This window comes from Trichosurus vulpecula, chromosome 4, assembly GCF_011100635.1.
Source record: "Trichosurus vulpecula isolate mTriVul1 chromosome 4, mTriVul1.pri, whole genome shotgun sequence".
Classification (NCBI taxonomy): Eukaryota; Metazoa; Chordata; class Mammalia; order Diprotodontia; family Phalangeridae; genus Trichosurus; species Trichosurus vulpecula.
In genome coordinates this window covers 124,390,579-124,418,526 of record NC_050576.1, presented here as the reverse complement: position 1 = coordinate 124,418,526, position 27,948 = coordinate 124,390,579, and the positions used below count along the sequence as shown (strand labels likewise).

At 40.1% G+C, this 27,948-nt stretch overlaps 1 protein-coding gene and 1 pseudogene across 2 annotated transcripts in view; one reads left to right on the top strand and one right to left on the bottom strand.

The window, feature by feature from the left end:
• SLC30A10 (solute carrier family 30 member 10) overlaps positions 1-27,948 on the top strand; it is a 55,488-nt gene that overhangs the window by 16,134 nt on the left and 11,406 nt on the right. Inside the window, exons 1-2 of one of the 2 annotated variants that reach the window (XM_036754476.1) lie at positions 16,737-17,652; positions 18,103-18,183. In XM_036754476.1, the coding sequence (XP_036610371.1) occupies positions 17,025-17,652; positions 18,103-18,183 (709 nt within the window). In that variant the 5' untranslated portion in view covers positions 16,737-17,024. Of the gene's footprint in view, positions 1-16,736; positions 17,653-18,102; positions 18,184-27,948 lie in introns of those variants that run through there. The other variant, XM_036754477.1, reaches the window with a different exon arrangement.
• LOC118845924 lies at positions 132-16,954 on the bottom strand (annotated as a pseudogene).

Below are 27,948 nucleotides of genomic sequence, written 5' to 3'. Positions count from 1 at the left end.
GTTCTTGTTTGAGAAGAATTCTTGAATTAGTGACTCATATCCATCAGCTCTTACTGTTTTTGTTCCTGTTTCCTCCACAGAATAAGGCTACCATATTCACCGCGTACTTCCATTAGTTTCTGAGTTCAAATTCAGGCTTCTTGAACATCTTTCATCTTTTCTTCTAAAATAAATGCATCATGGAGAAAGTAAATGGACTGGCAAATCTTTTCCATTTCTTTTCCAATGTGGTCTGGAATCAATTTATTGACAACTTCTTTTAAGTCATTTGTTTGTACCTTCCCTGTCATGATTTTTATCATCTTTATGTGATTTTTTTAAAAAATAATTTTTTTGTGAAGCAATCAAGGTTAAGTGACTTGCCCAGGGTCACTCAGCTAGTAAGTGTCGAGTATCTGAGGTCACATTTGAATTCAAGTCCTCCTGACTCCAGGGCTGTTGCTCTATCCACCGCACCACCTAGCTGCCCCATTTTATATGATTTTAATGGACTTGTTGTTGCTATATATGAAAGGTCTTATGGACCTGTTTGTTGAGCTTCCTAGTAAAACCAAAGCAGAAGAATCAGTATAAATAACCATTAGTAAGTTTTACGTAAATATAGATTTCAGTTGTAGTCTGTCTTTTTTTTTTTTTTTTTACCATGGAGCACTCCTTTCCCCAGGAAAGGTCCATTCCCTGGAAATTGTCAAATAATTTTTACCTTATAAATATTAAGAAATTAACCTGAACTTATCATAAGCAACCTCATTACTCTTTCAATAAGCAAAGCTTGCAAAAAAATAACCTGTAAGACTGTTAAAGGCAATTTTTTTGTCTTGAGTACTTGTGATCAAGGTCTTGCCAACATTGCGTTTATTGTACATAGAAGGTGCCTTGACATTGTATCAATCCTTCTTCAAAAATGGATCAATTACTTCCTTTTTTGACTTTTTAAAAACTGTTTTAAGTCAGATGTTCATTATGCTTGCTAACCACCATGTTCCCCTTCAGAAGGCTAAAAATATTTTCCACTACTTTTCAATATGAATCCTATTCAGTGTGGACTGGAGTGGTGAGAGTAGATTTTTTATGGAGGAGTCAGTATAAAAGCTAGATTTTAAAGGATGAATAGCATTTGGATAGACTTAAAGACGTAGGGTATGAGGGATAAGCTTGAGCAAATAAAGAAGTAAGAATAAATGTGGCGTGTCTAAGAGGCAGTGATTGAACATCATCTTTTTTAAAATTTATAATTAGACTCAAATTTTCTGGGACTCTCAGCTTGGGCTGCATCTTGAACTCTTTTATTCTTTGGAACACATTATTCCAGTCCTTACTGTGGTTTTTGGTGGGTACAGAATTATCTTATGTTACTTGAATTTCCTTTCCTTAATATTTGAAGGTCTTTCCCCTGGTCTCTTATAGAATTTGTTGTTTGTCAGTGGAATTGTTCAGTTTTTACCACTAGGTGTCTTGTGGTTTCCAACATATGGTTTCTTTCTGGAGTGAATCTATGAATTTTTTAAATGGGCCTTTTATTTTCTGTGTTCAGAAATTGACAATTTTTTAAAAATTTATTTTTTTCTTGCATTATAGTTTTCAAGTTATTTTGACTTGGCATTTCTTTTGGGTGTCCTATAATCCTTAATTTATCTCTATATGTCCTATCTTCAAGATCAATATGGTTTGTTTATAAAGAGATCATGCTTTCTTTTAATGTTTAGTTTTTTTGCTTCTTTTCCTCCAAATTGTTCTTCACTTCCATATATTTGCATTCCAAAATCATTTATTTTCTTTTTTGTTTCTTTGGTGATATTTGATACTCTGTAATCATATTTTTTTCTATTCTGCCAATTATTTCTGTCATGCAGGCTACACATTATGCTTTCACAATTCTTACTTCTCTTTTAAACCATTTAGGCAAAACCTGCTATGGTTCCATGTTCTTCTGTTAGAATTTGCAGGGACCTTTGTCTCATCAGGTATTCATTTTCCTTTATCTTGAAATACTTATTCATACGTGCCTGTACTCTCTTACTTGATCTGGAGGGTATATTTCCTTATATTATTATCTTTCCTGTCAGTTTATCTGTTTATGTTCCAGATCTATGAGTTTTCTTTCTTCTGAGAATTTTGGCAATTTCAAGGGTTTTTTTTTTTTTGGTGTGGGCGTGTCTGTTTTCCTCTAAAGTTCACTTTCTGACTCCCTCTCTTTTGATGGTGCTTTCTTTGTAGATGTGGTCTCACTATATCTCAGCTTCCTCCCATGCAGGTCAATTCACCAGCCACAGTCTCTACCTCAAGTACTTTTCCCAGCTAGATACTAGGTACTTTCACTTAGGCTTTAGTGGGTTGCCACACAACCACACATGGGTCCTACCTCTGCTCTCACCATTCCTCTGTTCTCTGGCAGAACTGTTATGGCGTAGAACACTACCCTGCTGCTATCACATTCTTAACAAATTTCTGCCATTTGGAATTTGGATCTCCATGGCACTGGGAGCTCAGAGGAGTGGTTGGAGGTTAGAGTATAGAACTGAGCTCTTTTACAAGGTTGAGGAAGGTCAGCTTATGCAGCCCTGCTGCCAGGAGCCAGGTAGGTGGTACAGGGGGAAAGGCTGGGTGTACCTGCATTTGAGGTTAGGGATTATCGACTTTCTCTGCTATTATTTCAGAGTATTTACCTAGTTTGTGTTCTTGGTGTCCTAGATTGTAGAAAGAGCTGAATTTGTTTCATCTCTGGCTTATAATTCCTATTTTGAAGAGATTTGAAAGGTCATGAAGATCAAAGAAAATGGCTAGTCTGCCATCTTGTTGATAACCCACAAGTACAGTGGGTCCAGCTTAATTATAGAAGAAGTAAGGAGCTGTGGTAAATAATGGCTGTGCAGTACTTTGAGAGTCAGGCACCACAGCCTCAGCATGTCTAAAACGAAATTATCATTTTTACCTCACATAGGGTTCTTCTTCCTAACTTCCCTGTTTTTTATTGATGTTGCTTTCTTGTTGTTCAGTTGTGTCTGACTCTTGTGACCCCGTGGACCATACTGTTTGTGAGGTTTTCTTGGCAAAGATACTGAAGTGGTTTGCCATTTTCTTCTCTAGTGGATTAAAGCAAACAGAGGTCAAATGACTTGCCCAAGGTCACACATCTAGTAAGTGTCTGAGTCTGGCTTTGAATTCAGGTCTTCCTGACTCCAGGCCCAACGTTCTAACCACTGAGCCACCTATGTTGTTATTTCTCTTCTATTTAGCTAGGCTTGAAACGGTATATTAAACAACCCATCTGATAGACTGCTACCAAATATATTTTCCTAAAACGTATATTTTTCATCACATAATTCCTCTGTTTAGAAGCCTTTAGTTGCTCCTTATTTCCTACCCTTTCAGGTTTAAACAATTCTGCCTGGCATTCAACTGCCTATATAACTTCAGTATGTCATTCTTAGGCAACTTTAGTTCCCACTACTCCTCCAAATGTGCTCATCTGCTTTAGTCAGGCTCATATCTTCACTGTCCCCGAAATATACCATGATCATTCTTAGCTTCATGCTTTCGATCATGTTGCCCCCCACCCTACCCCTTGCCTATAGATATTTGCCATTTCCCCACATTTTTTATCCATATCCTCCCTCAAATCCTGCCTCCTTCAGGAAGCTATCCTGAAAATTATAGTTTTCATTGCTCTCCCAATAAAAGCTATCAGTGCTATAAAATGCACATGGTGTTTTGATGCAACACTTTGCAGCAAATTCCCAAAGACCACCTCTAACCCTCCCCACCCCTACATACATACAAAGTAGCTAAGCAAAACTATCAAATAGATTGATTGGGACTTACGGTGTATATCAGGGGTTCTCAACCCTTCTGGTTTCAGGACCATTTTACATTCTTAACAATTTTGAAGATTCCTTTATATCCTTAAAAATCATACCTCAAAGAGCTTTTGTCTATAGTTTATATTTATCCATATTTACCATATTAGAAATTAAAACTGATAAATTGTCAAATATTTATTCATTAATTCATTTACATAACAAGTCCATTACATGTTAACACAAATATAAATCACATTTTAATAAAAATTAACTGTTTCCCAAAGTGAAAAAAATTTTGTCAAAAGAGTCATTTTGCCACTCTTTTAAAAAAATGTTGTTTTACATATTTTTGCAAATCTCTTTAATGTCTGCCTTCATAGAGGACAGCTAAATTCTCATATCTCCTGCATTCTGTTGTTTTGATTGAAATATCTGAAGAAAATATTGCCTCACAGTTATGTAGTTGGAAAAGGGAGGAGTATTCTAATAAGCAAATTACACGTTAGTATTATTATGCAAATAGTTCTGACCTTAGAATTAGGGTTAGTTAACCTCTAAAAGGGTCTTGGGGAACTCCAACATACCTCACATAACACTTTGAGAATTGCTGATATAAGGGGGCATTTAGGTGGCGCAGTGAGTAGAGCACCGGCCCCGGAGTAAGGAGGACCTGAGCTCAAATCTGGCCTTGACACACTAGCTGTGTGACCTTGGTCAAGTCACTTAACCCCAATTTCCCTGCCTTCACCTCTCCAAAAGAGAGAGAGAGAGAGAGAGAGAGAGAGAGAGAGAGAGAGAGAGAGAGAGAGAGAGAGAGAGTGTTTGCTGATGTATGCCACTTTCCAGGTTTGTGGTTAAACCACTTGCCAATAGAAAAAAAGGATGTGTCCCTTAGCTTTCATAGCTTGGAACCAATATTTTCTAATACTTTGGGCCTACATTTTGCTGCTCATTAGTGTTGTCTTAATTTGCTTTGTTGCAATCTTGATGTTATATATTGTTCTTTTGGTTCTTTTCTTTGCATCACATCATACAAGCCATATTAATTATGCCTCATGGTTAGTATCATATAACTTAGCTTTGCATTATGTTATATTATATTATGTTATGGTATGGTATGTCATGTCACATCAAATATTTTATTATGTTATCTTATATTATATCATATCATACTATACTCTGTGTATTAATTTTGCCTCCCAAACTAATTTTAAGCTTCTCCGGGCAAAGACTTCTTACATTCCTGAATCCTTCATGCAACCTAGTGTCATGCTAAGCATATAGTATCCATTAAATAAATATTTGATTGAGTCACACGTTGAGAACTAGGGAGTCATTACAGGCACTTAGCCAGGAAAACGTCAACATAAAAATAGCATTTTAGGAAGATTAGATTGGTATTGGTGTACAGGATAAATTGGAACAAGGAGATTGATGAGAGGTAGGGGAAGCATGTTATCATTAAACTATTGTAATCCAAGTATGCAATGATGAGGGCTGGAATAAGCTAAATGCAGCATAAGACGTAGAAGAGGCAGGTGCAAATTCCAACGATGTTTACAACACACACTTGTTAAACTTGGACCCAGAGAACAGAAGGAGGCTCAGGGAATAGAAATTACACAGGGTAGATTTCAGCTGAATAAGAGGCAGAACTTCAAAAGTGTAACAGGCTGCCTTGGGAAGTAGTGAATTTTCTTGGAAGCCTCCAAGTAGAGGCCAGGTGACCATGATTGGGGTTGTTGGAGAAGGGATTCCAATAAGGTTTGGATCAGATAACCTCAGAGGTCTCTTTAGACCCTGAGGTTCTTTGATGCTATGAAACAGCTAGGTGGCACGGTGAATAGTGTGGTGGACCTGGGGTCGGGAAGACATGATTTCAAACCTGGCCTCAGACACTGTATGACCCTGGGCAAATCGCTTACTGTCTATCTGCCTCAGTATCCCCATCAGTAAAATGAGGATAATAATAGTACTTACTTTCTAGAGTTGTTGTGAAGATCGAAAGAGATGATAACTGTAAAGTGTTTAGCATGGTACTTGGCACATAATAAGTGCTATATGAATATTAGCTAGGGGCAGCTAGGTGGTGCAGTGGATAAAGTGCTAGACCTGGAGTCAGGAAGACCTGATTCAAATCTGACCTCAGACACTTACTAGCTGTGTGACCCTAGGCAAGTCACTTAACCCTGTTTGCCTCAGTTTCCTCATCTGTAAAATGAGCTGGAGAAGGAAATTGCAAACCACTTCAGGATCTTTGTCAAGAAAACCTTAAATGAGGGTCACAAAGAGTTAGATACTAATGAAAATGACTAAACGATAACAAAAAATGTTAGTTACGATGATGATGATGATGATGATGATGATGATGATGATGATGATGATAGGACGGATGGATACAGACAAAAGAATATCTAACAGCTTTTATGTCCCACCCAAATTTCTCACTTAATTAAAGCCTATGCATTGTGCTTTCAATTAAAGCTCACATTTTATGCATTTTCTCCTTTCTCCCTTTCACTTTTGTTTTTTCCTCCCTTTTTCTTCTCTTCGTCTCTGTTCCCTGTCCTCTGTTCTCCCTTCTAACTCATAGTGATACACAACAGAAAGCCGTTTCCTTTCTTTCTCTTTCTTCCTCTCACTCCCTCTCTTTTCTCCCCCTCTCTCCACATTTCCTTCTCCATTTCCCTTCCTTACCACGTCCACATATCCCCTCAACCAAAGTAATGCAGAATAATTGAAAGCCACCCTCCGTATCTCCATAGCCCTTCGGAGTGTAGGAATATGACAAACCTGCTCCTCTGTTCGGAAGCTTTTCCTCGCTGAAGAAATGCAGTCATGTTGGTTCCTTGGCTGACTTCATGCACCAAGGTCAACCTGTGGATGAGGAGGGGAGTGAAACTCTCCAGCACTCACAGCAGGCATAGAGACCTTGGTGACCCACTCTCATTATGGCCCATTCCAACCGCACAGTGCTGTCCCTCCAGGTCCCATTGTAAATCTGGCTCTGTAGCATTGTTAGGAACAAAGGCAGCCCATGACATTTTTGTGAGTAGCATTGTTCAACTTTGAAAGTATAAAGATCAACCATGATCCTTTTTGCTCCTCGCAACCACCAGCTACGACGAATAGGCAGGAATTTTTATTTTTATTTTTTACAAAATTGAAAAACAGAGATTAAGTAATTTATCTAATATCAAAAATAAGTTAGTGTGGAGCCAATACTAGGCAGCTAGGTGGCACAGTGGATAGAGCACTAGGCTTGGATCAAGAAGACTCCTCTGTGTGAGTTCAAATCTGGTCTCAGATACTTACTACCTGTGTGACCGTGGGCAAGTCACTTAACTTTTCCTCAGTTTCCTTACCTGTAGAATGAGCCGGAGAAGGAAATGTCAAACCACTCCAGTATCTTCATCCAGAAAACCTCACATAGAGTCACAAAGAGTCATGCCTGACCAACCAACAGCAACTTAAGAGGAGCCAATACTAGAACAGATGGTGAAGGGTCTTGAGGCTGTGCCACATGAGGTTTAGTTGAAGAGCTAGAGATGTTTAGCTTGGGCGAGAGGGAGAATTTGAAGAGCTGTCATTTATAAAAGCGATTAGGCTTGTTTTGTTCACCCAAAGCACAGAACTAAGAGGAATGGGTAGAAATGACGAAGAGATAGGTTTAGGCTTTCTGTTATATAAAATTTCCTAGTAAGTGGTGCAAGCTGGAAGAGCTGCCTTGGGAGATGTGGCAAAAGCCTTGTTAAGCATAGATCAGTTGACCCCTTGTAGGGTACACCCTGGTACATGTTCTTTTTCAGCTTTGGGGATGGGACTGGAAAACCACCTTGTTGAAGTCTTTTCCACGTGTGAAATTTGGTGCTCTTGGGAGTCTTAACAGTTGTAGAGTCCATTGCTCTCTTTGCTATAGCACGCTCTCTCTCTTCTCTTTCCTTTTCCACAGGAAATAAAAATAAACTTGCATTTAAACATAGATCCTGTGTCTTTATCTCAAAGATGAATGGGTTATAGTGTTAACATGTTATACAGGGTGTCCCTAAAGTCTTGACACATAGGCAAAATGCATATTTTGAAATATTTGGAATATTAACAGACCTTAGCCCCCTTGAATTCTTTTTCTGGGGTATGCTAAAGGAGAAGGTGTACTCAAAGAAAATCACAGATGCAATACAGTTGATTGAAGGCATAAAGAGTGAATGTGCTAAAATTTCTGATTCTACAGGGTGTCCCTAAAGTCTGGACACATAGGAAAAATGCATATTTTGAAATATTTGGAATATTAATAGACCTTAGTCCCCTTGACTTCTTTTACTGGGGTATGCTAAAGGAGAAGGTGTACTCAGTGAAAATCACAGATACAACACACTTGATTGAACGCATAAAGAGTGAATGTGCTAAAACTGATGGCAATGTGGGGTTACTGCATCGAGTTCATGTGAATCTTGCAAAGAGCATCAACCTTTGCATCACAAATGATGGAAATCATATTGAAGATGTTATTTGTTAATATTCCAATGAAATAAAATGTTGTTGAAAATTTAATTTATTTCATTTCTTGAAAATATGCATTTTGCCTATGTTTCCAGACTTTAGGAACACTCTGTAGTCTACTATGCCTAACTGCCTTAGAAAACCCCAAAGAGGGGTTAATAAAATGGTTGAGAGGAAAGGACTGATGGGGAAGGAGAAGGATGGAGACTAAAGTAGATACTGCCCCACAATGTTCTTCATCCTCACTTGTTGAAATGAGTTAATGTATATACTAGATTATGTAATACTTAAACTGCCATTTAATGAAAGTTATAAACATTACCATAGGCTCATAGATTTCAAGCTATAAGGGACCATCACCATTATCATTTGGGGATTGGTTCCCCATAGGAGCTGAAGAGAAGAGTCCATCTTACCAAAATCAACTTTTGAAATATTTCCAGTTCACATAGAAGCCACACAAGAAAAACAATCTCCCCATTGACAGTGGTGTTCCCAAAAACAATAACACTGGTTCCAACAGAAATAGCCCTCATTTACACAGAATCTTCTCTGGGAGATCAAAGTCCTTTACATTCCCTTGCTTTCTGTCTTCATAGCATCCCAGCAAAGCATGATGAAAGGAAGTATTAGACCAAAATATGAGGGGATGAGGACACATAGGGACAGGGACAGGGAATGGACCTGTGATTCCACTGGTATAGAGATCTCCCAAATGGAGAAACTCCCTCTACCATTGCAAGTTGGCACCTTTTCTGCAACTTAAGTCTTAGAAAGCTATTTAGAGCATTAAGAGCATTAACCCAGAATCATACAGTCAGCAAAGGCGGAGTGTGGGGAATAAGTATAGATTCAGTTAATACTTTCCCTCACCTAATAGCGTTCAAGAATGATTTTCCTGACAAGTATACAGGGTAAATACACAGTCTCCATAATGTTAGTTAACTTCTGATCATCTATTCTGTGTGGTATTCCCTACCAGAAGCCAAAGAGGAATATGTTATATTATCTTTGTTTTAAAATCATCTTTAATGTGCCTTTCCCATCAGTATAGATGATCAGGGACTCGTCTTAATGCCAATAAAATACTTTAATAATCAGGAATCAGCCATAGAGCCTTGAAAAAGTATCTTTATACTTTGGCACCCAATATATTTTAGGTATGTTTTATCTGTGTTACAATAGAAGCAGATACCAATTTGGATTATAACTAACATTCTTATAAGCGCCTTGCAGGTTTACAAAGTACTTCACATATCTTAATTCATTTAATCCCCACAACAACCCTGTGAGATTAAGTAATGTGTTTTTCTCCCCTTTTTATATATGAAGGAACTGAGGCCAGGGACGTTAAGTGATTAGGTTTTTATGACGTCTCTCTCCTGACTCTCTTGCCTGTCTGACCACTCCTTGTTTTGCTGGCTCTTCAATTAGGTCATACCTGTTAACCATAGGTATGTCCTTGTCCTCAGCCCTCTTCTCTTCTCTCTCTACACTATTCGCCATGGTGATCTCATCCACTTTCATGGATTCAATTATCATCCCTCAGCTGATGATCATCAGATTTATTTATCCAGCCCTAACTTCTCTCCTAACCTCTGGTTTCACATCTCCAACTTCTTATTGGACATTTCGAAACTCAACACGTTCAAAACTGAACTCATTCTTCTGCCCAAATCCTCCTCTTCCTGATTCTCGTATTTCTATCAAGGATACCACCATCCTCCCAGACACCTAGACTCACAACCTAAGTGCCACCTCCTCACTCTTGCCCCCCATATTCAATCACCTGCAAGTCCTGTAATTTCTACTTTCATAACATCTGTAGCATATGCCCCCTTCTTTCCAGATAGAGCCATCAAGCTAGTATAAGCCCTCATCACCTCATACCCGGACAGCTCTCTCAAGTATCTCGCTCCCTCTAGTCCATCCTCCAATCAGCAGTCAAACTGATTTTCCCTGAGTACAAATCTGACCATGTTCACATACCTCATTCCATTCATTAAACTCCAGTGGCTCTCTATCACCTCAGGGCCAAATATAAAATTGCTTTCAAAGTCCTCCATAACTGGCCCTTTCCTAGTTTTGTTGTCTTCTCTCACTTTACGCCAACCACTCAACCCAACGCACACTCGGTGATCCAGTGACACTGACCTTGTTGCTTTTCCTCCTGCTCGACAATAGATTTCCTGACTTGGGGCACTACAGGGTGTTCCTAAAGTCTGGACACATAGGCAAAAATGCATATTTTCAAGAAATGAAATGAATGAAATTTTCAACAACATTTTGTTTAATTGGAATATTAACAAATAACATCTTCAATATGATTTCCATCATTTGTGATGCAAAGGTTGGTGAACTTTGCAAGATTCATGTGAACTCGATGCAATAACTCTGCATTGCCATCAGAAGCCTTGGGTTTAAGACCCAACTTTGCCACCTATTACATATGTAGACTTCGGAAAGTTATTTTAAAATATATATATATATGTAAATGTGTGCATCTATCTATCTGCATGTGTGTGTATATACATATATATATATATATATATATAAAATCGTCTGTTTCTTCATCTGTAAAACAGGAATAATACTATTATCTCTATCTTCCTCAGAGAGTTTTGTGGGACATGCTTTGAAAATTGAAGCTCTCTACAAATGCATGCTAATAATTACAACTGCCCTCCTTCCACTATGCAACGTTACCAAGTGTTGGTGCTGGCTTAATTGTATTTATGTAATAGGGCTATGGCTGCTTGTACAGGGTGGGACTGCAACCACAACGACCAAGAGCTCTTGAATGATGACACTTTCTTATACCTAAACATCAAACACTCCATCCCCTTCATACTCTTGTCTTTATGTCTATATGACATTTTCTATTGAGTTGCTTGAGAATTCCAGGTATGTTTTGTTCTGTTCTTCCTGGATCGTGCATTTCAAAGGCGCTTAGGATTACAGGTTTAGATCTACAAAAGCCCTTAGAGGTCATCAATTCTAATCTCCTTATTTTACAAATGAGGAAACTGAGACCCAGAGAAGTTAAGTAACTTGTATAGCAATGCCCAGCTGGCAAGTGTTTGAGGTAGGATTTGAACTAAGACCTTCATGTCCAGCACTCCATCTATTACACCAGGATGCTTCTCATTTGCTGTAGTTATTAACATTTTCACTTCATGGGATAATGAACTGGAGAATCAAAGGACTTGGGTTTTAGTCATTATTTTCTAAAGCCAACTCGAGTTAAGTTCATTTACTTAGAAAATGGGGAACACAGTCCCCCCCCATTTTTGGAATGTATTCCCTCCCCACCTCTAAGAATGCCTCATTTCCTTCAAGGTTTAGATAATGCATGAAGTGTTCAAGGAGGACTAGCATCTCTGGTGTGAGGGCTTGCCAAGCCCTTTCAGAGCTGCTCATTCAGCTCTGGTATCTGCCTGGCTCTCACCTATGACTCCATGAAGTTGTAGCATGCACAGCAACTACATCCTGGTAAATCGTCTTGGCAAATGGTCTAAAACAATTTGAGGGTAACCAAGGAGCCTCAAACCAGTTGGCAAATTAGGGGGTGGTCTACCCCAACCATGTGAAGACTTCCAACAGCAGAATGGGTGAACGAGAATGATTTGTTCCAATGGCTATGAAGGTGGCTGAAGCAGGTGCTGTGGAGCGCTTAGAGCTTGGTGAGATATCAAAGACATCAAGATCATTCACTGCATCCTGGGCCAGTTGTTTTGATTTTTGTCTTGCCACTGGACTCCAATGACTCTGGAAGAGAGAATGAAGCTAATGACTTTGTGCAACTCTGCCTCACTTAAATTTAATTCATACAAGAGTCAAGGCATACCTTGCGATGTCATTGGTTTTCTTTTAATATGAAGGGAAAGCAACATGTCTTACTACCTCCTACCTGAAACTTTTCTTGATCCCCTCCAGCTATGAGTGTTCTTCCTAATTACCTTATATGCATGTTGTATCTATTTTTTAAAGATATGTCCACTCCAAATGTTCATATGAACTATTTGGGCTTGACCAGTGGTAGAGTCTTCTGAGCTTGTATTGGTTTGATCAGCCATAGTTGGACACACTGTACCTTGACCTCCACATAATGATGTCATTTTTGTCCTCTTTGAGAACAAAGGACGACAACCAACCAATTTTGTAAGAACTTGAATGTATGTATGTTGTATCCTCCCCAGTAGAAGCTAAGGACAAGGGACCATGATATTTTATCTTTGTAATCCCAGTGTTTCACACAGTGCCTAGCACATAGTAGGCATCTAATAAATGCTTGTTAATGGATTGGTTCAGTATTTCAGTTATTTCCTTAATATAAATACTCCCTTCCACAGAGGCGAAATGCAACTTTCTTATATGCGATTTTCATTCATATCTTCCTTTCATATAAGATCTAACCAAAGGTATTGGAAGCCTTCTATTTCTTTTAAGATTTTGTGAATACCAGTGCAAAGCCTCAACTCTCCATTGGTTATCTCTCATTCTTGTTCCAAAAATGACTCACCTCCTTTTCTGTTTATACGTGTGATTGTGATCTCTGTTAGGCTCTATCTCCCATGAGTCCTGCTTATAGCCACCATGCATCTTTTTCATTCATTGAGCAAACATTTATTAACTACCTAGTAGATGTCACAAATTGGATGTTGTATAGACTAATCAAACACATGTATGAAGCAAAACACATTATCTTTTCCCAGACATACTATCCTCTTCCCAACTTTCTTATAATTGTCCAGGGCACCACGATGCTCCCTATCACCCAGGCTTAGAAGCTCAGTGTCATCCTCAACATTCACAGAAATATCTAACCTTTCATATCTTCCTTCAACTCACACAATCACTACCCTAATACAGGCAGTTTTCACCTTTTGCCTGTACTATTGCAATAGCCTTTTAACTAGTCTTCCTATCTTAAATCTCTCCTAATTCTGGTCCATTTTCCACTTAGCTGGAAAGGTGATTTTTCTAAAGTGTAGATTGGATCATGTTACTCTCTTGCTCAGTGAGCTTCAATGGCTCCCCATTACCTTCAGGATCAAGTACAGACTACTTTGTTTGGTCTTCATAACCTGATTCCTTCCTTTCCAGGTTTCTTATCACTTTAATCTCCCCTACACATTCTGTTTCAACAATATTGACCTCCTTTTATTTCCTTGAACATGACACTGCATCTCCTGTCCCTATCCTTTTATACAAACTGTCCCTCATTCCTAGAATATTCTGCCCTCTTACTTTTGCCTCTTATTTTTTCTAACTCTCTTCCAGAACCGCTTCAAATCCTACCTTCTCTAGGAAGCCTTTCCCAGTCTCCTTACCTGCTAATGACTTCCCTTCTCAGATGCCTTTCAACTACTTTGTATGTATCTTGTATGTATCTAGTTATTTACATATTATCTCCCCCATTAGAATGTAAGCTCCTTTATGACAGAGACTCCTCCTGCCTCCCCCTGCTTCCCCCGCCACCTTTCTTTGTATCTCCAACAGAAAGCATTTAATAAATGCTTGTTGATTTGACTTGTAAGATACTGTGTAGGTGCTCGGAATACAAAGATTAAATATGATGGTCCCTTCCTTCAAATAACTTAGATTTTACTAGAGAGGATACAGCATATACACCAGTAAATAGAATGAAAGCTACGAGGAAAGAGTAGGAAAAAGGAGAGATTTCAGACAAGTACTCCAGAAGAATTGGAGGAGTAAGAAACCACTTTCAGAAACCACTTTGAGTTGTGAGAATAAGAATAGAGTATAGAGGAGTTATCACCGGAATTGAGGAAGAGAATTCTGAAAGGCAGAGACCGGGTGGGATGATATGCCAGCTATGTCAGATTTGGGTAACAACTAGTCACTGAGTTTGACTGGAATGTAGAGTTTGTGAAGGAAAATAATGTTAAATAGGACTGGTAACTTGGAGCCAGATTGTAGAGAGCCCTGTATGCCAAGTAGTTGGTATATTTTTTTTCCTAGAGGAAATATGAAGCCATGGAAGGTTTTTGAGCAGGGGGTGATAGCTGAAGGGCAAAATCTACTGTCAGACCTGTATCCTAAGAAGATTGTTTTGGCAGCTATGTGAAGGATGGATTAAAAAGGACAGACTTGAGGCATGGAGGGCCATTAGGGAAGCTATTGCAATAATCTGTGTTAGAGATGAACAGAGCTTGAACAAGGTTCATCTAGCATCATTATGAAAATTGTTGTTTTAAAAAGATAAGGTTTGGTCATTACTTTAAAGTGAAAAATTATCCACTTCTCCCACCCTAGTTTACTTATTTCAAAAATCTAGACTTTTAAAATCAGTTTTTCTCTAAGTAGAGAAAAAATTTTAATTCAGTTCAAATACACAAACATCAAATACTTACTAAACCAGACACTGGTAGTCTCTGTCCTCACAGAACTTATAGGTCATTAGGGGGATATGACGTATACAAGTCCTATGCTAGGGTGGTAGCAGTTGAAATAGACAGATTGTGAGAGATTGCTGAGGTAGGATTGATAGGACATGATAGCTGATTGGATCTGAGAAATGATGGTAAGGGAAAAGTCAAAGATAACCCAAAGGTTTTGGACATGGGAGATAGCTTGAATGGTTGTGCTACTGGTCGAAATAGCCAGTTGCAAAGAATGTTTAGAGGGAAAGATAATAAACTCAGTTTGAGCCTAATGATTTAGAAGTGCCCATGGGGCATCCAAGGGCAAGTCTGGTGCATAGTTGGAGGTGTAGGTCTAAACTTCTGTAATATAAACCTTTTCTTCAGCCATACTTATACAAATGAATGATCAATTAATGATAACTAATCTTATTGATAAGATTTAATTAAATCAATGAAACCACATTAAAATATTTGTGGACTCTAGGCAAATTACAAACTAATTCTGCTCTTCAGCATTCCCTCTCTAGTGCCACTTACTCAGGCTTCTAGGAAGACACTGGACAACTTGTTAAGCTTTATTTATTATTGATTGTTAAAAAAAAACATTAAATGAGTGTCAAAAATGAGGAAGTCTGATCTCTCTTCTTCTAGGACGGAACTGTACTACTGTACAGCTCTAGCTTAAAGGCACCTAAGAAGCCTGGAGACCCCTTTTTCCTTGACAAATGGCTTTCCTGTGATCCCACCCCTTACTCTATGACACAGTTCTTGCTATCTGTACCCAGGGTGAATGACTAAGCAGTGTTCACGTGATCTAGGTCTGCTAATCTTGTGCTTTTCTTTTAGTGCTTAGTGACACAAAAGTCTAATTAGTGCTGATGAATGTCGGTCTGTATCAAGTAAGTTATAAATAGCATCCTATCTCTTGCTGCTATTGACTTGATTATTAATATATTAATCATATACTAAATATTTGTGAGTTGGTGGGGGAGTTGAACAAATAGGAGGTGGCAGGCAGGAAGGACGCAGTTTTCTGATGTAATCCTCTTCATTACATTTGGTGGTCATCTGTTGTTCAATGGGAGTTTTATACACATACGGTCTATGTTCTTTCCAAGCCCATTAATAGTCTCTAAGATATTTTTATTTCATTTAATCATAGAATCTCAGAGCTGGAAAGAACTTCAGGAATCATTTAGTCTAATCCTCCCCGAGCAATAATTCCCCTTTTGGTAATTCCTACATATAGCCACCCAGCTTCCATTTAATGACCTTGGTGATGGAAAACTCAATACCTCAGGAGGAAGCTCATTAGCTCTTACCTGTAGGGGAGCAAAATCTGATGTTAGTGGAAGATGCTTTATTTGAGATAAATTTTGATATAAAGTGAAGTGTAATGTGTAATGTAATATTAGGGACAGAGCTTTAATAAATTATAATTCTAAACTTAACTACCAAATAAAATGAGCATTTCTGTGTACAAAGTAGAACATAAAAGAGGATTGTACACGAAGATATTAATCTATTACATACAGTTTGCTTTACCTTTTAAATACATAATAAATTCAAGACAGACTTTCAGAGCTGTCCTGCTCATCTGTTTAATTCTGGCCTTCCTTATGCTTTTTTTTCCCATGCATTAAAAAATCTCTCTCTCATTCTCTCTCTCTCTCTCTCTCTCTCTCTCTCTCTCTCTCTCTCTCTCTCTCTCCTCTCTCTCTCTCTCTCTCCTCTGTCTGTTTGTCCCTCCCTCCTCCGTCCCTCTTTTCTTTTCTTTCTCTTTTTCCAAATGTCATGGCTTAAGCGGCACAGCCGTGCAGCGGAAAGAGTAAAAGCATTGGAGTTTGGAGACTGGGGTTCATATCCTGCCTCTGAGACTAGCTTTTCGGATCATGGGCCATAACCACTCTGAGCTTCAGTTTTCTCATCACTGTCACGCTAAAAGGGCGAAAGGGTAATGGGAGGAGGTGATCTGATTGCAGCAGCCGCTGCTGCCACTCCTTAAACTCTGCCCGTTTGGAGGCTAGGGGCGCTCTTCTCAGCTTTATAAAAAAGCCAAGAGACAGGGCTGGCTGCTGAAAGCCCCAGAGCGGGGTGTCCAAGGCTGTTTCAGAGTCAGTCAAGGTCTGCGGTCACACTTGTTGCAAAGGCCCTCCTGCGAACCCCACTCGCCACCCCGGGCGGTGCACACTCAGTGCGCCCCTGTCCAAAAGGCGGCGCTGCGCTGTGCGCTGCAGGGAATCCCCAGCTGCGGTGGACAGGCATGGTGAACACGATTGAGCCCAGCTGCTGCTAGGTCAGCGATCATCCTACCAGCCCCAGGACTTCAGGGAAGATGGGGCGCTATTCAGGCAAGACTTGCAGGTTGATCTTCATGCTCGTGCTCACCACTGGCTTCTTCGTGGCCGAGCTGGTGTCCGGCTACCTGGGCAATTCCATCGCCCTGATCTCCGACTCTTTCAACATGCTGTCCGATCTGATCTCGCTGTGCGTGGGGATAAGCGCCGGGTACATCGCTCGCCGCCACACCCGAGACGCCCGGGCCACTTACGGCTACAAGCGAGCGGAGGTGGTAGGGGCATTGAGCAACGCAGTCTTCCTCACTGCCCTATGCTTCACCATCTTCGTGGAGGCCATCCTGCGCCTGGCCCGGCCAGAGCGTATAGATGATCCAAAGCTAGTGCTCATCGTAGGGGTCCTGGGGCTGGCGGTCAACGTGGTTGGCTTGCTAATCTTCCAGGATTGTTCCTCCTGGTTCGCTTGCTGCGGTGGCCGCCGGCGACGTCTGAGGAGCAGCAAAAGAGATCTCTCTGCACCTCTGGACGGAGTCAGCGCGCAGCAGCTGCCGCCGTCTGTACCACCACCCGCTGTAGTACCGGGTTCGGATTCGGCCCTAACTCTCAGGGGGGCCTCGAGCCCTCGGAAGGAGGAGAAAGCGGCGGCTCTGCAGCCCAGTGAAGCAGGTGCCTTTCAGTTGCATCCTCTGGATATTTTACCTTTCTTTTCTCTCTCTCTCTCTGTCTCTCGCAGACACACAGTCAAAATTTGAGACAATAGCATTCTACTTTCTTCTCATTTAATTTATAAGAATAATCTTTTCTTCCCTCTTTCCTCAGGTCTTGGGGGCAAGAGAGGTGGGGGGTTCTTTTATGGCCAATTTTCCTTTGAATTGGTTTTAACTTGAGTGGAAGAGTGAACAAAGTCCACTGCTGATCACAGGGTTTATTTCAAGGCCAAAGCACTGTTCTGTTTGTAGTGGAGGGAGGCTTTTTGTGTATACTTGGGTGCATCTGTGTATGGAGGATAAAGGGGATCCTGCTAATCTGATAAGGGTTTAAAAATTGTTTTTGAGTCCCTTGGTTCTTTTTGTTTGTAGAATTATACACAACACAAGGTTTCTTCTTTGAATGCAGGTGATTCTGTGAACACCCAGAATGAACCTCAAGAGGAGACTAGGAAAAAAGAGAAAAAGTCTGAAGCCCTGAATATCAGAGGTATGTTATCTTAAGGTCCTTATGGAACAAATAAACCCAAAAAAGTTTTTTTTTTTTTTTTTTTGGGCAATGCACACTTACATCATTCTTCTTCGTTTCCATTTGGTTTTCAGGAGGGGAGAAGTTTACGTGAAAGTATTCCCAAGACCAGTCCTTAGTTTCTTACTCATTGCATTTCTAGAGGTAGAGACTGGTTGTTAATGACTTATACTGGTCCATTTTAGATTGATACTGATTATATCCCATAGATGAACACATTTGCTAGTTATGATTCTTCTTATTTTTTGCTCCCTCCCAATTTTCCCTAATCCTATTTTATAGTTTATTTTTGGTAGAATTATAGAAACATTGTGGTTTAATGGAAAGACCACTGGATTTAGAGTCAGATGTTCTGGGTTCTAATCCTGACTCTGTTACTCACTACTTGTGTTGCTCTTGTGCAAGGCACTCAACCATTCTGTGCCTCTGATTCCTCATCTCTAAGGGGTGTCTGTGGGGAGGGGGGGAGGAAGGGTTGGATTAGATAACCTTTAGGTCTCTTCTAACTCTAAATCTATGATATATTGGAGGCTAATACTTTCACCAAATGACCAGCTTTAGGTTCATTCTTTGGAGTGAAAGAGACAGACCCCTACCCAGGGTAGTTGCCAAGATAGGTTTATCTGGAGTGTGTGTCAGACCCCTGAGACATTGGAATCCAAATTCTTCTTCCACGAAATTTCTTTCAAGTCCCACCCTGCAGGCCCAGTGAAGGATGAGGGAAGATAGCTTGATGTCTTCATCATCTTGAAATGCTTTCCCATCTGAGCTCATGACCCTTGACATCTTGACTCTAGAGTCAAGACTGGTCTAGGCAGAGGTTTTACACTTGGGGTCCATGAACTTGATATTTTGAAAGAAAAAAAAATCTTGATAACTGTTTCAGTATGATTGCTTTCCTTTTGTAATTTTTCTTGCATTTAAAACATCTTTCTGAGAACAGGTCAGTAGGCTTCATGAGACTGCCAAAAATGATGCCCCCCAAAAAGTTGAGAACCTTTGTTCCAGGGTACTTCTCATGTGGGTACAATTTTGCCTAAAGCCTACCTTTAGCAGCACTAGAGCTTACTTCTAGGGACTGGGTCCTTGACTTTGGGAAACCTAGCAATGATTACATTAAACTTTAGGCAGGACATAGTGGTGCATACATGTAGTCCATTTTACTGGGGTGGCTGAGGTTGGTGGATCATTTGAGCTCTGAGCTGCAGTAGGACTCAAACTGATCAGGTGCCCTCACTAAGTATGGCACCGACATGGTGAGCCCCCAGAATTTTTTTGAGGGAGAGGAGCACAAGGCTGCCTAGGGAGTGGTGAAGCAGCCCAAATTAGAAATGGATCAGGTCAAAGTTTCTGTGCTGATCAGTACTGGCTTATGAGTGGCTGCTGTACTTCCAGCCTGGGCGAGATAAGGAGGCCTTGCCTCAAAAAAGAAAAGACAAAACTTCAGATGGCTTGGAAAACACTGGAGTAAAATCTTAATGAGCTAGTATGAAGGGAACCTCCCCCCAACGCTTTCCCCATAATTCATATATTGATAATATTTCCCCAATTATTTTCCCTTATCCAACAATTATTTAAGTGTAGCATTTATTTAGTATTTAAGTATACATAGAAGCCTTTGTGTAAGGTGCTAAGTCTTGGGTATACAAAGACAAAAGATAATCCTTATTCCCATGGACCTTGCATGCTACTGGAAAGGGAAGGGAAAGGAATATGCATTAAATGCCTACTATATGCCAGCACTATGCTAAGTGCTTTACAATTATCTCATTTGATCAATGCTGGAAGCACACAACATACAAACATAACTATATACATGATTTTTTTAAAAATCACATATTTGGTGTGGTAGGGAATTCGTGATTAGTAGGAGTCCTGTGACGAATCTTGTAATGTAAATTATCCCCTCTCCCAATTAATCTTTAAAAACTAGATCAGTTTAGATTTGCATTTATTTAAGTATCTTTAAGTAGAGCCCAGGAATACAATACTTAAACATTTTTGGTTATTTTCCTTCAGTGACTTCATTTTATTCCCACCATAAAACCCATAAAATCAGTAGGAGATCTATTTTAATCCCTAAAGTTACAGGTGGAGAGAGAGAAGCATGAAGGTGACAGTGGTGTACTTGATAAAATTCCAGTAGGATACAAGAAACTTGATGAGTGGCAAGATTTCTTTTTTGTTTTTGTATTCCTAGTAAGGGTGGTTAGGTGGTGTAGTGGTTAGAGAGCTGGACCTCATCTTCCTGAGTTCAAGTCTGGCCTCAGACACTTAGTAGGTGTGTGAACCTAGGTAAGTAATTAACCCTTTTTACCTTGGTTTCCTCACCTATAAAACGAGCTGGAAAAGAATGGCAAACCACTCCAGTATCTTTGCCAAGAAAACCCCAAACAGGGTGATGAAGAGTTGAACACGGTTGAAAATGACCGAACAACAAATTCCTAGTGAGAAGTAGTATGGCATAGGGGATAGGGAGCTAGCCTCAGAGTCAGATAGAATTGGGTTCAGATCCCACCACTGACACTGTGTGTCTCTGAGCAAGTCATTTAGCCTCTCAATACCCCAGGTAATACTAAGACTTTAAGATGCAAAACAGTTACAGATCCACACTGGTTGAGGGAGTTTTCTCAGAGGGCATTCCCTGCATCAATGAAATCATGGGTCCAGATGACTCCCTTACAGACAACCAGCCTATCACTCGCTGGCCTTCTTTCTTTCTGTTCCTCCATCTCCTGACTCCAGGCTTTCTCACTTATTATCCTCCATACATACAACTCTCCCTCCTAACCTCTACCTTCTTGGCTCCGTGCCCCACCTCAAATCCCACTCTCTGCAGGTGGCCTTTTCCAGCTCTCCCCATCTCGGAAATTACCTTCCATTTGCCCTGTACATGTCTTTTATGTACACAGTTGCTTTCATGCTGTCTTCCTCATTAGAATCTGAGCTCCTTGAGGGCAGGGATCATATCTTGAGTATCCCCCAGCACTTAGCACAGTGCCTGGCACAGAGGAAGCACTTAATAAATGTTTATTGACTGCCTATCAACTGACACAGTTCTCTTGCACATAATACTAGCTAACATTTATGTAATGTTTTAAAGGTTACAAAACACTTTATACATTTTATATCATTTATATATCATTACAACAACCCTGGAAAGTAGGTGCTATTATTCTCCCCATTATACAGAGAGAAAATTGAGACAGACTTTAAGTGACTTACCCAGGGTCACTCAGCCAGTGAGAGTCTGAGGCAGGATTCAAACTGAAGTCTTCCTGACTTGGAATCCAACATTCTACCCATTATGCACTGGTGCCTTCAAGAACCAGTAAGTCTTTAATCGATGTCTGTTGATTTGAATGAAGGCAGTAAAGCAAAAAATATAGGGAAACTTAAGAGATCTTTATAATATATTTAACCAAAAATTTAATTAAGTGATTGCTTGAATATATGTATATGAAATTACTATGACGACTTGTCAGTAGGATTGAGCAGTGCAAGCCATTTTCCCGTCTTGTCAGTGCCCTGCATACCGCACCCGTTGAATTAAAGGCCATAGCTACTGTCATCAAACCTCACCAATCCTATTGCTGTGAGCGGCCATGTTAAAGGATGAGCCTAGAACCGCATGGAATCATTAGATTTGAAAGGAAACTTAGAGGTGATTTACTTCGGCGCCCCCATTTTCCAGAGGAGGAAAATGATGCCTAAAGAGGTTGAGTGACTTCCCTAGGGTTGCACAGCTGGGTGAGTGACAGAGCTAGAACCAAAACCCAATCTAATGCTATTTCTGTAAGAGTTCACTGTAGGCTGTAGGATCGGGCCCTGAGGTACCTACTCTCTCTGTCTCTCCCCACCCTCACTCTTTTCCTATGCTGCTCACAGTCGGCAGCATTGTTAAGTTTTCATCGTGGAAGCAGCTGTTTTAAAAGACAACACTGCGGCCCCAGAACTGGGGAAGTGTCTCACAGAGCATCCTGTTTATAAAAAGCTGTTTCTTCTCCATTTTCACTCCTGCCTCCACAATCCTTATTCTAATTGAAATCAGAGATTGTGTTGGAGCAAATCCCACATCTCTCAGAATCCATCTTCTTCTCTAACTTGAGTCTACAGGGAAATTGAAATCCCAAGATTTGTGACAGGGCCTTACGTCATGGTTCATAGGATCATAGTTTTAGAGCTGATAGAAACCTTATAAATCTACTTCTTCAAACCTCTCAATTCACAGATGAGAAAACAGGGCCAGAGAGGTCAAATAACTTACTGAATATCACACAGGTAGCACATAACAGAGCTGGGATATGAACCCAGATCCTCCAACTCCAGATCCAGCACTTTTGTACTGTATTATTCACTTATTTAACTTATAGGGTCAGGCGGGATAAGAGATGGGAAGGTCGAGTCTGAATAAAGAAGATAATGAACATTTTTATCTGAGGTAAATATTTGCCATCTTGTAAGCAGATGGAACTTAAACGTATTTCAAGTCTTGGAAAAACACTTCCTCTTTCTCTTAATGTGTCTCTTCCTCCTTGTTTTATTCTAACCCCAAAGTACTTTTTAACTCTATAAAAATACACAAAGTGACACACTGACCCAAAAGACTTCTCGTTTATCAACAGATTCAATAAAATGTATGACTCTCCCAAGTGCTAGACACACTAATCAGAGCAGAGATGATTTCAAAGTCCAGGAGTGTTACTTGGTGCTAATTCATGATTCAGGATTATATAGGTTCTTCCTTTGTTTTTTTTTCATTGCTAGCAACTGGAATAATAAAAAGAATTCTGGAGATTCCATCTTTGGAATACTTAGCAGCATCGTGACTTCTGAATGACGAACTTTTATTGAACTCTGACAATGAGTCCTCTATAAAACAGGTTGTCATTGAGTTTGTTGCTATAGACATTAAAACCTCTCAACAGTATGTGGGTCAAACATAGCAGTATTTCAGACATAGGAAGTGCTCGGTGAGTTAAGGTTTTGGGGCAGCTAGGTGGAGCAGTGAGTAGAGCACCGGCCCTGGAGTCAGGAGGACCTGAGTTCAAATCTGGATTCAGATACTTGACACACTTACTAGCTGTGTGACCTTGGGCAAGTCACCCTGCCTTACCCCCTGCAAAAAAAAAAAATTAAATGGTTGGAAAAAAAGCAGTGGGCAGAGAAAGGATAGGTATCTATAAATGGAATCTATAGGAGGTAGTAGATTCCCTCCAAGGAGGTCTTAAAGAAGAGGCTGGATGACCATTTGTTGGGGTGTCTTGTAGTGGAGGTTCTTTTTCAGGTGTAGGTTGGACTAGGTGGTCATGAAACTCCCTTACAAGTCTAAAATTCTGTGGCTTTTTGAAAATTGCATTCTTTCCCTCAATCCCAGTTTCCCTATTTGTAAAAATGGGGGTTGGGAATGGCTAATTTTGTGCCAAGCATGTGGTGAAGGGGACTCTTCATCGGGTATGGATGGACTTCATGGCCTCTGAGGTCTCTTCCATCTCTGAAATTCTATGATTCTAAGATCCCCTTGAGCTCTAAGGGCCTATGCCCTGAATGATTCTTACGGGAAATGGAGGGATAACTCAGCAGTTTTACATGAAACCTGAATACCAGACTTTTATATAAACGTAAAGGACTTTTAAGATCATATAATCCAACTATGTCATTTTCCTGATAAGGAAAATGATACTGAGAGATTAATTGACATACCAAAGGTCACACAGGTAGTAAGTGTCAGAGCTAGGGTTTGAACTTGAATCTTTGGATTTCAAATCTGCTGTCTACACCCATGATGCAGAGATAAGAGTAGTCCACATCAGAGGGATTTTGACATGAATCAAGCAAAAAATATTTATTGAACATCTTTCACGTGTTTAACACGGTGATTAGAAAGATAAAATAATTACAAGATATTGTTCCTGCCCTGAAGGACCTTGCAATCTAATTGAAAGAACAATGCCAACATTTCATATCATTTGTATATCATTACAGCAACCCTGGAAGGCAGGTGCTATTTTTCTCCCCATGGGTGTAGACAGCAGAATCCAACATTCTACCCATTATGGCACCGGTATAGGAAACAATTAGGGAAAAAAATACAAAACTCTGTCTGAGAAAACTGAGACAGAGTTTAAGTGACTTGCCCAGGGTCACTCGGCCAGTGAGAGTCTGAGGCAGGATTCCAACTGAAGTCTTCCTGACTTGCAATCCAACATTCTACCCATTATGGCACTGGTATAGGAAACAATTAGGGAAAAAAATACAAAAAATAGTTAAGGTAGCATGAAAGGTGTCAAAGGAATATGATTGTGTCTTTTTTCTTTTTTTTTAAATTTAATTTATTTAATATATTTAGTTTTCAGCATTGATTTTCACAAGAGTTTGAATTACAAATTTTCTCCCCATTTCTACCCCCCCCACTCCAAGATGGCGTATATTCTGGTTGCCCTGTTCCCCAGTCAGCCCTCCCTTCTGTCACCCCACTCCCCTCCCATCCCCTTTTCCCTTCCTTTCTTGTAGGGCAAGATAAATTTCTACACCCCATTGCCTGTGTACCTTATTTTCTAGTTGCATGCAAAAACTTTTTTTTTGTTGTTTTTGAACAACTGTTTTTAAAACTTTGAGTTCCAAATTCTCTCTCCTCTTCCCTTCCCACTCACCCTCCCTAAGAAGTCAAGCAATTCAACATAGGCCACATGCATATCATTATGTATAAACCTTCCACAATACTCATGTTGTGAAGGACTAACTATATTTTGCTCCTTCCTTACCTATCCCCCTTTATCCAATTTTTTCCCTTGACCCTGTCCCTTTTCGAAAGTGTTTGTTTTTGATTACCTCCTCCCCCTATCTGCCCTCCCTTCTATCATCCCCCCTTTTTTATCTTCTTCCTCCTTTTTTCCTGTGGGGTAAGATACCCAATTGAGTGTGTATGGTATTCCCTCCTCAGGTCAAATCTGATGAGAGCAAGATTCACTCATTCCCCCTCACCTGGCTTCTCTTCTCTTCCTACAGAACTGCTTTTTCTTGCCACTTTTATGTGAGATAATTTACCCCATTCTATCTCTCCCTTCCTCCCTCTCTCAATATTTTCCTCTCTCAACCCTTAATTTGATTTTATTTCTTTTAGATATCATCCCTTCATATTCAACTCACCCTGTGCCCCCCCCCTCTCTCTCTATATATACACATACATATATACATACATACACACATATGCATATATATATATATACAAACATATATATATTTGCATATTCCCTTCAGCTACCCTAATACTGAGGTCTCATGAATCAAACACATCATCTTTCCATGTAGGAATGTAAACAAAACAGTTCAACTTTAGTAAGTCCTTTGTGATTTCTTTTTCTTGTTATTTTTCTTGATTACCTTTTCATGTAAGGTGTTGTTTTCTTCAGTATTTTTTGGGTCTCCTTTAGCAATCCGTTGACTTGTTTTCATGGTTTTCTCACATTCTTCTCATTTCTCTTCCCAATTTTTCCTCTACTTATCTAACTTGCTTTTCCAAATCCTTTTTGAGCTCTTCCATTGCCTGAGACCAGTTCATGTTTTTCTTGGAGGCTTTTGTTGTAGGCTCTTTGACTTTGTTGACTTCTTCTGGCTTCTTTGGTCTTCTTTGTCACCAAAGAAAGATTCCAAAGTCTGAGCCTGAATCTGGGTGCGTTTTCGCTGCCTGACCATGCTCCCAGCCAACTTACTTGACCCTTGAGTTTTTCAGCGGGGTATGACTGCTTGTAGAGTAAAGAGTTACTATGTTCCAAGCTTGGGGGGATGCGCTGTTGATTTCAGAGCTATTACAACCAGCTCTGCCACACCAGCACTCCTCCTTCCCCAAGAACCCCCAACCCGGACTGGACTTCAGCAGGCTCTGCACTTCTGCTCTGATCTGCCACTTAATTCCGCCCACCAGGTGGGCCTGGGGCCGGAAGCAACTGCAGCTGTAGTTCTGTAGCTTCCTCACCTCCACTGCCCCCAGGGCAGTGGCTGAACTGCCCTGTCCCCAGCAGCTTTTCCCACTAACCTTCTCTGTTGTCTTTGGTGTTTGTGGGTTGAGAAGTCTGGTAACTGCTGAAGCTCACTGATTCAGGTCACTAGGGCCTGTTCTGCCTGGCTCCTGGTCTGGTTGGTCCACGCCGCCCACACTGGGCTCTGCTCTGCTCTGCTTCCGGCTCCATGTGCGAAAGACCTCACCCAGCAACCATCCAGGCTGTCCTGTGCTGGAGCCCTGCTTCCCTCTGCTATTTTGTGGGTTCTGCAGTTCTAGAATTGGTTCAGAGCCATTTTTTATAGGTTTTTGGAGGGACTTGACAGGGAGCTCACGCTAGTCCCTGCTTTCCAGCTGCCACCTTGTCTCCAGCCCCTATTTTTTCTTTTTAAAAAAAGTTTTGTTGATGTTTTTTATATTACAGACATTTACAGATTACTCCCACTTTGAGATAATTCCCTTGTAACAAAATTAAATAGTTAAGTAAAGCTAATTTTTTAGCTAATATTTTAGTTAAGTAAATGCCTCATCTGCAAGAGTAGGCAACATTTCACATCTGTAGCATTCCAGGCTGCCCCACCCCCACCCCTGCCCTTGCCTTCCACTCATACACCCCTCTCTATTTTGAAAAAATGAACAGAAATTAATTTTTCTCTCTCTTTTGCTTGACTATGTATATTTATTACAAATGGAATTTGTGGAATTGTGTTGGCCTGTGGAGGGAGCATCAAAGTTTAGGTTCTCAGTTTTTTGGGTTTTTTTTTTTTGATGTTGTGAGACATTCTGGATGATTCTTGAATTGAGATATTCTGGATGTTCTCTTTCTGGATTTGAGACAGGGACTGATAAACTGCAAAGCTCTTTCAGAAGCAAAAAGAAGTCAGTAATAAAAATGTGAGAGTTATTCTTTTGAATTTTAGGTAAGTTACCTCCTGATGCCTGTCAGTGCCTTTAAGCCCTTGCCCTGCTCCCCCCAAGAAAGAACTGGGATTATTTTTGCTCTTAAAGTTGTAGGGAGAGATTAGCAATCATCTGTGTGTGGTACAACAGAAGGTTACTTGGTGTGTTCGCACCCGGATTTACCCAAATGTGGGGAAGATTCTGGCCCATAGGAAATAATTTATTAATCTCATCAATAAAGCACCAGAAAAGTAGGAAAGTGAGACCAATTACGAGAAAGCCTTAATAACCAAATAGTTGGAATCATTTATAATTCTACAATGTGAACTGTAGGAAACCAAGAAATATGGACGAAGTTAAGAGATTTAGAGCTGGGAGTTCAGAAATCATGAGTCCAGCCACCCTCCTTGACAGGTGAAGTAACTGAGGCTAATTAAGTGACTTTTTCCCCCATGAACACAAAGATAGTAAATAGCAGAGCCAAAATTTGGACTAGAGGGTTCTGATTCTGGAACCAGAACTTTTTCTACTGTAATTAATAGTCTCTAATAGCAGAGATATTTAATTTGTGCTTGACTTTAGGTTCACTGTTCTTTTCTAGAGGTTTCTTATACAAAACACACAGAGATAACCATCTGCCATCTTTCCAAAAAGGTTTCACCCAAAGAACAGAATCACATTTTTTGTTTCTATTAAACAAATAGATCCTTTGTCCTTCTTTGCATAAGACTGTTGCTTTTGTATAGTATGATTTATACTTTTAGAAAGTGTTACTACAATTGTAGAATCTGAGGATTGGATGAGACTTCAGAGGTCATCTAGACCAG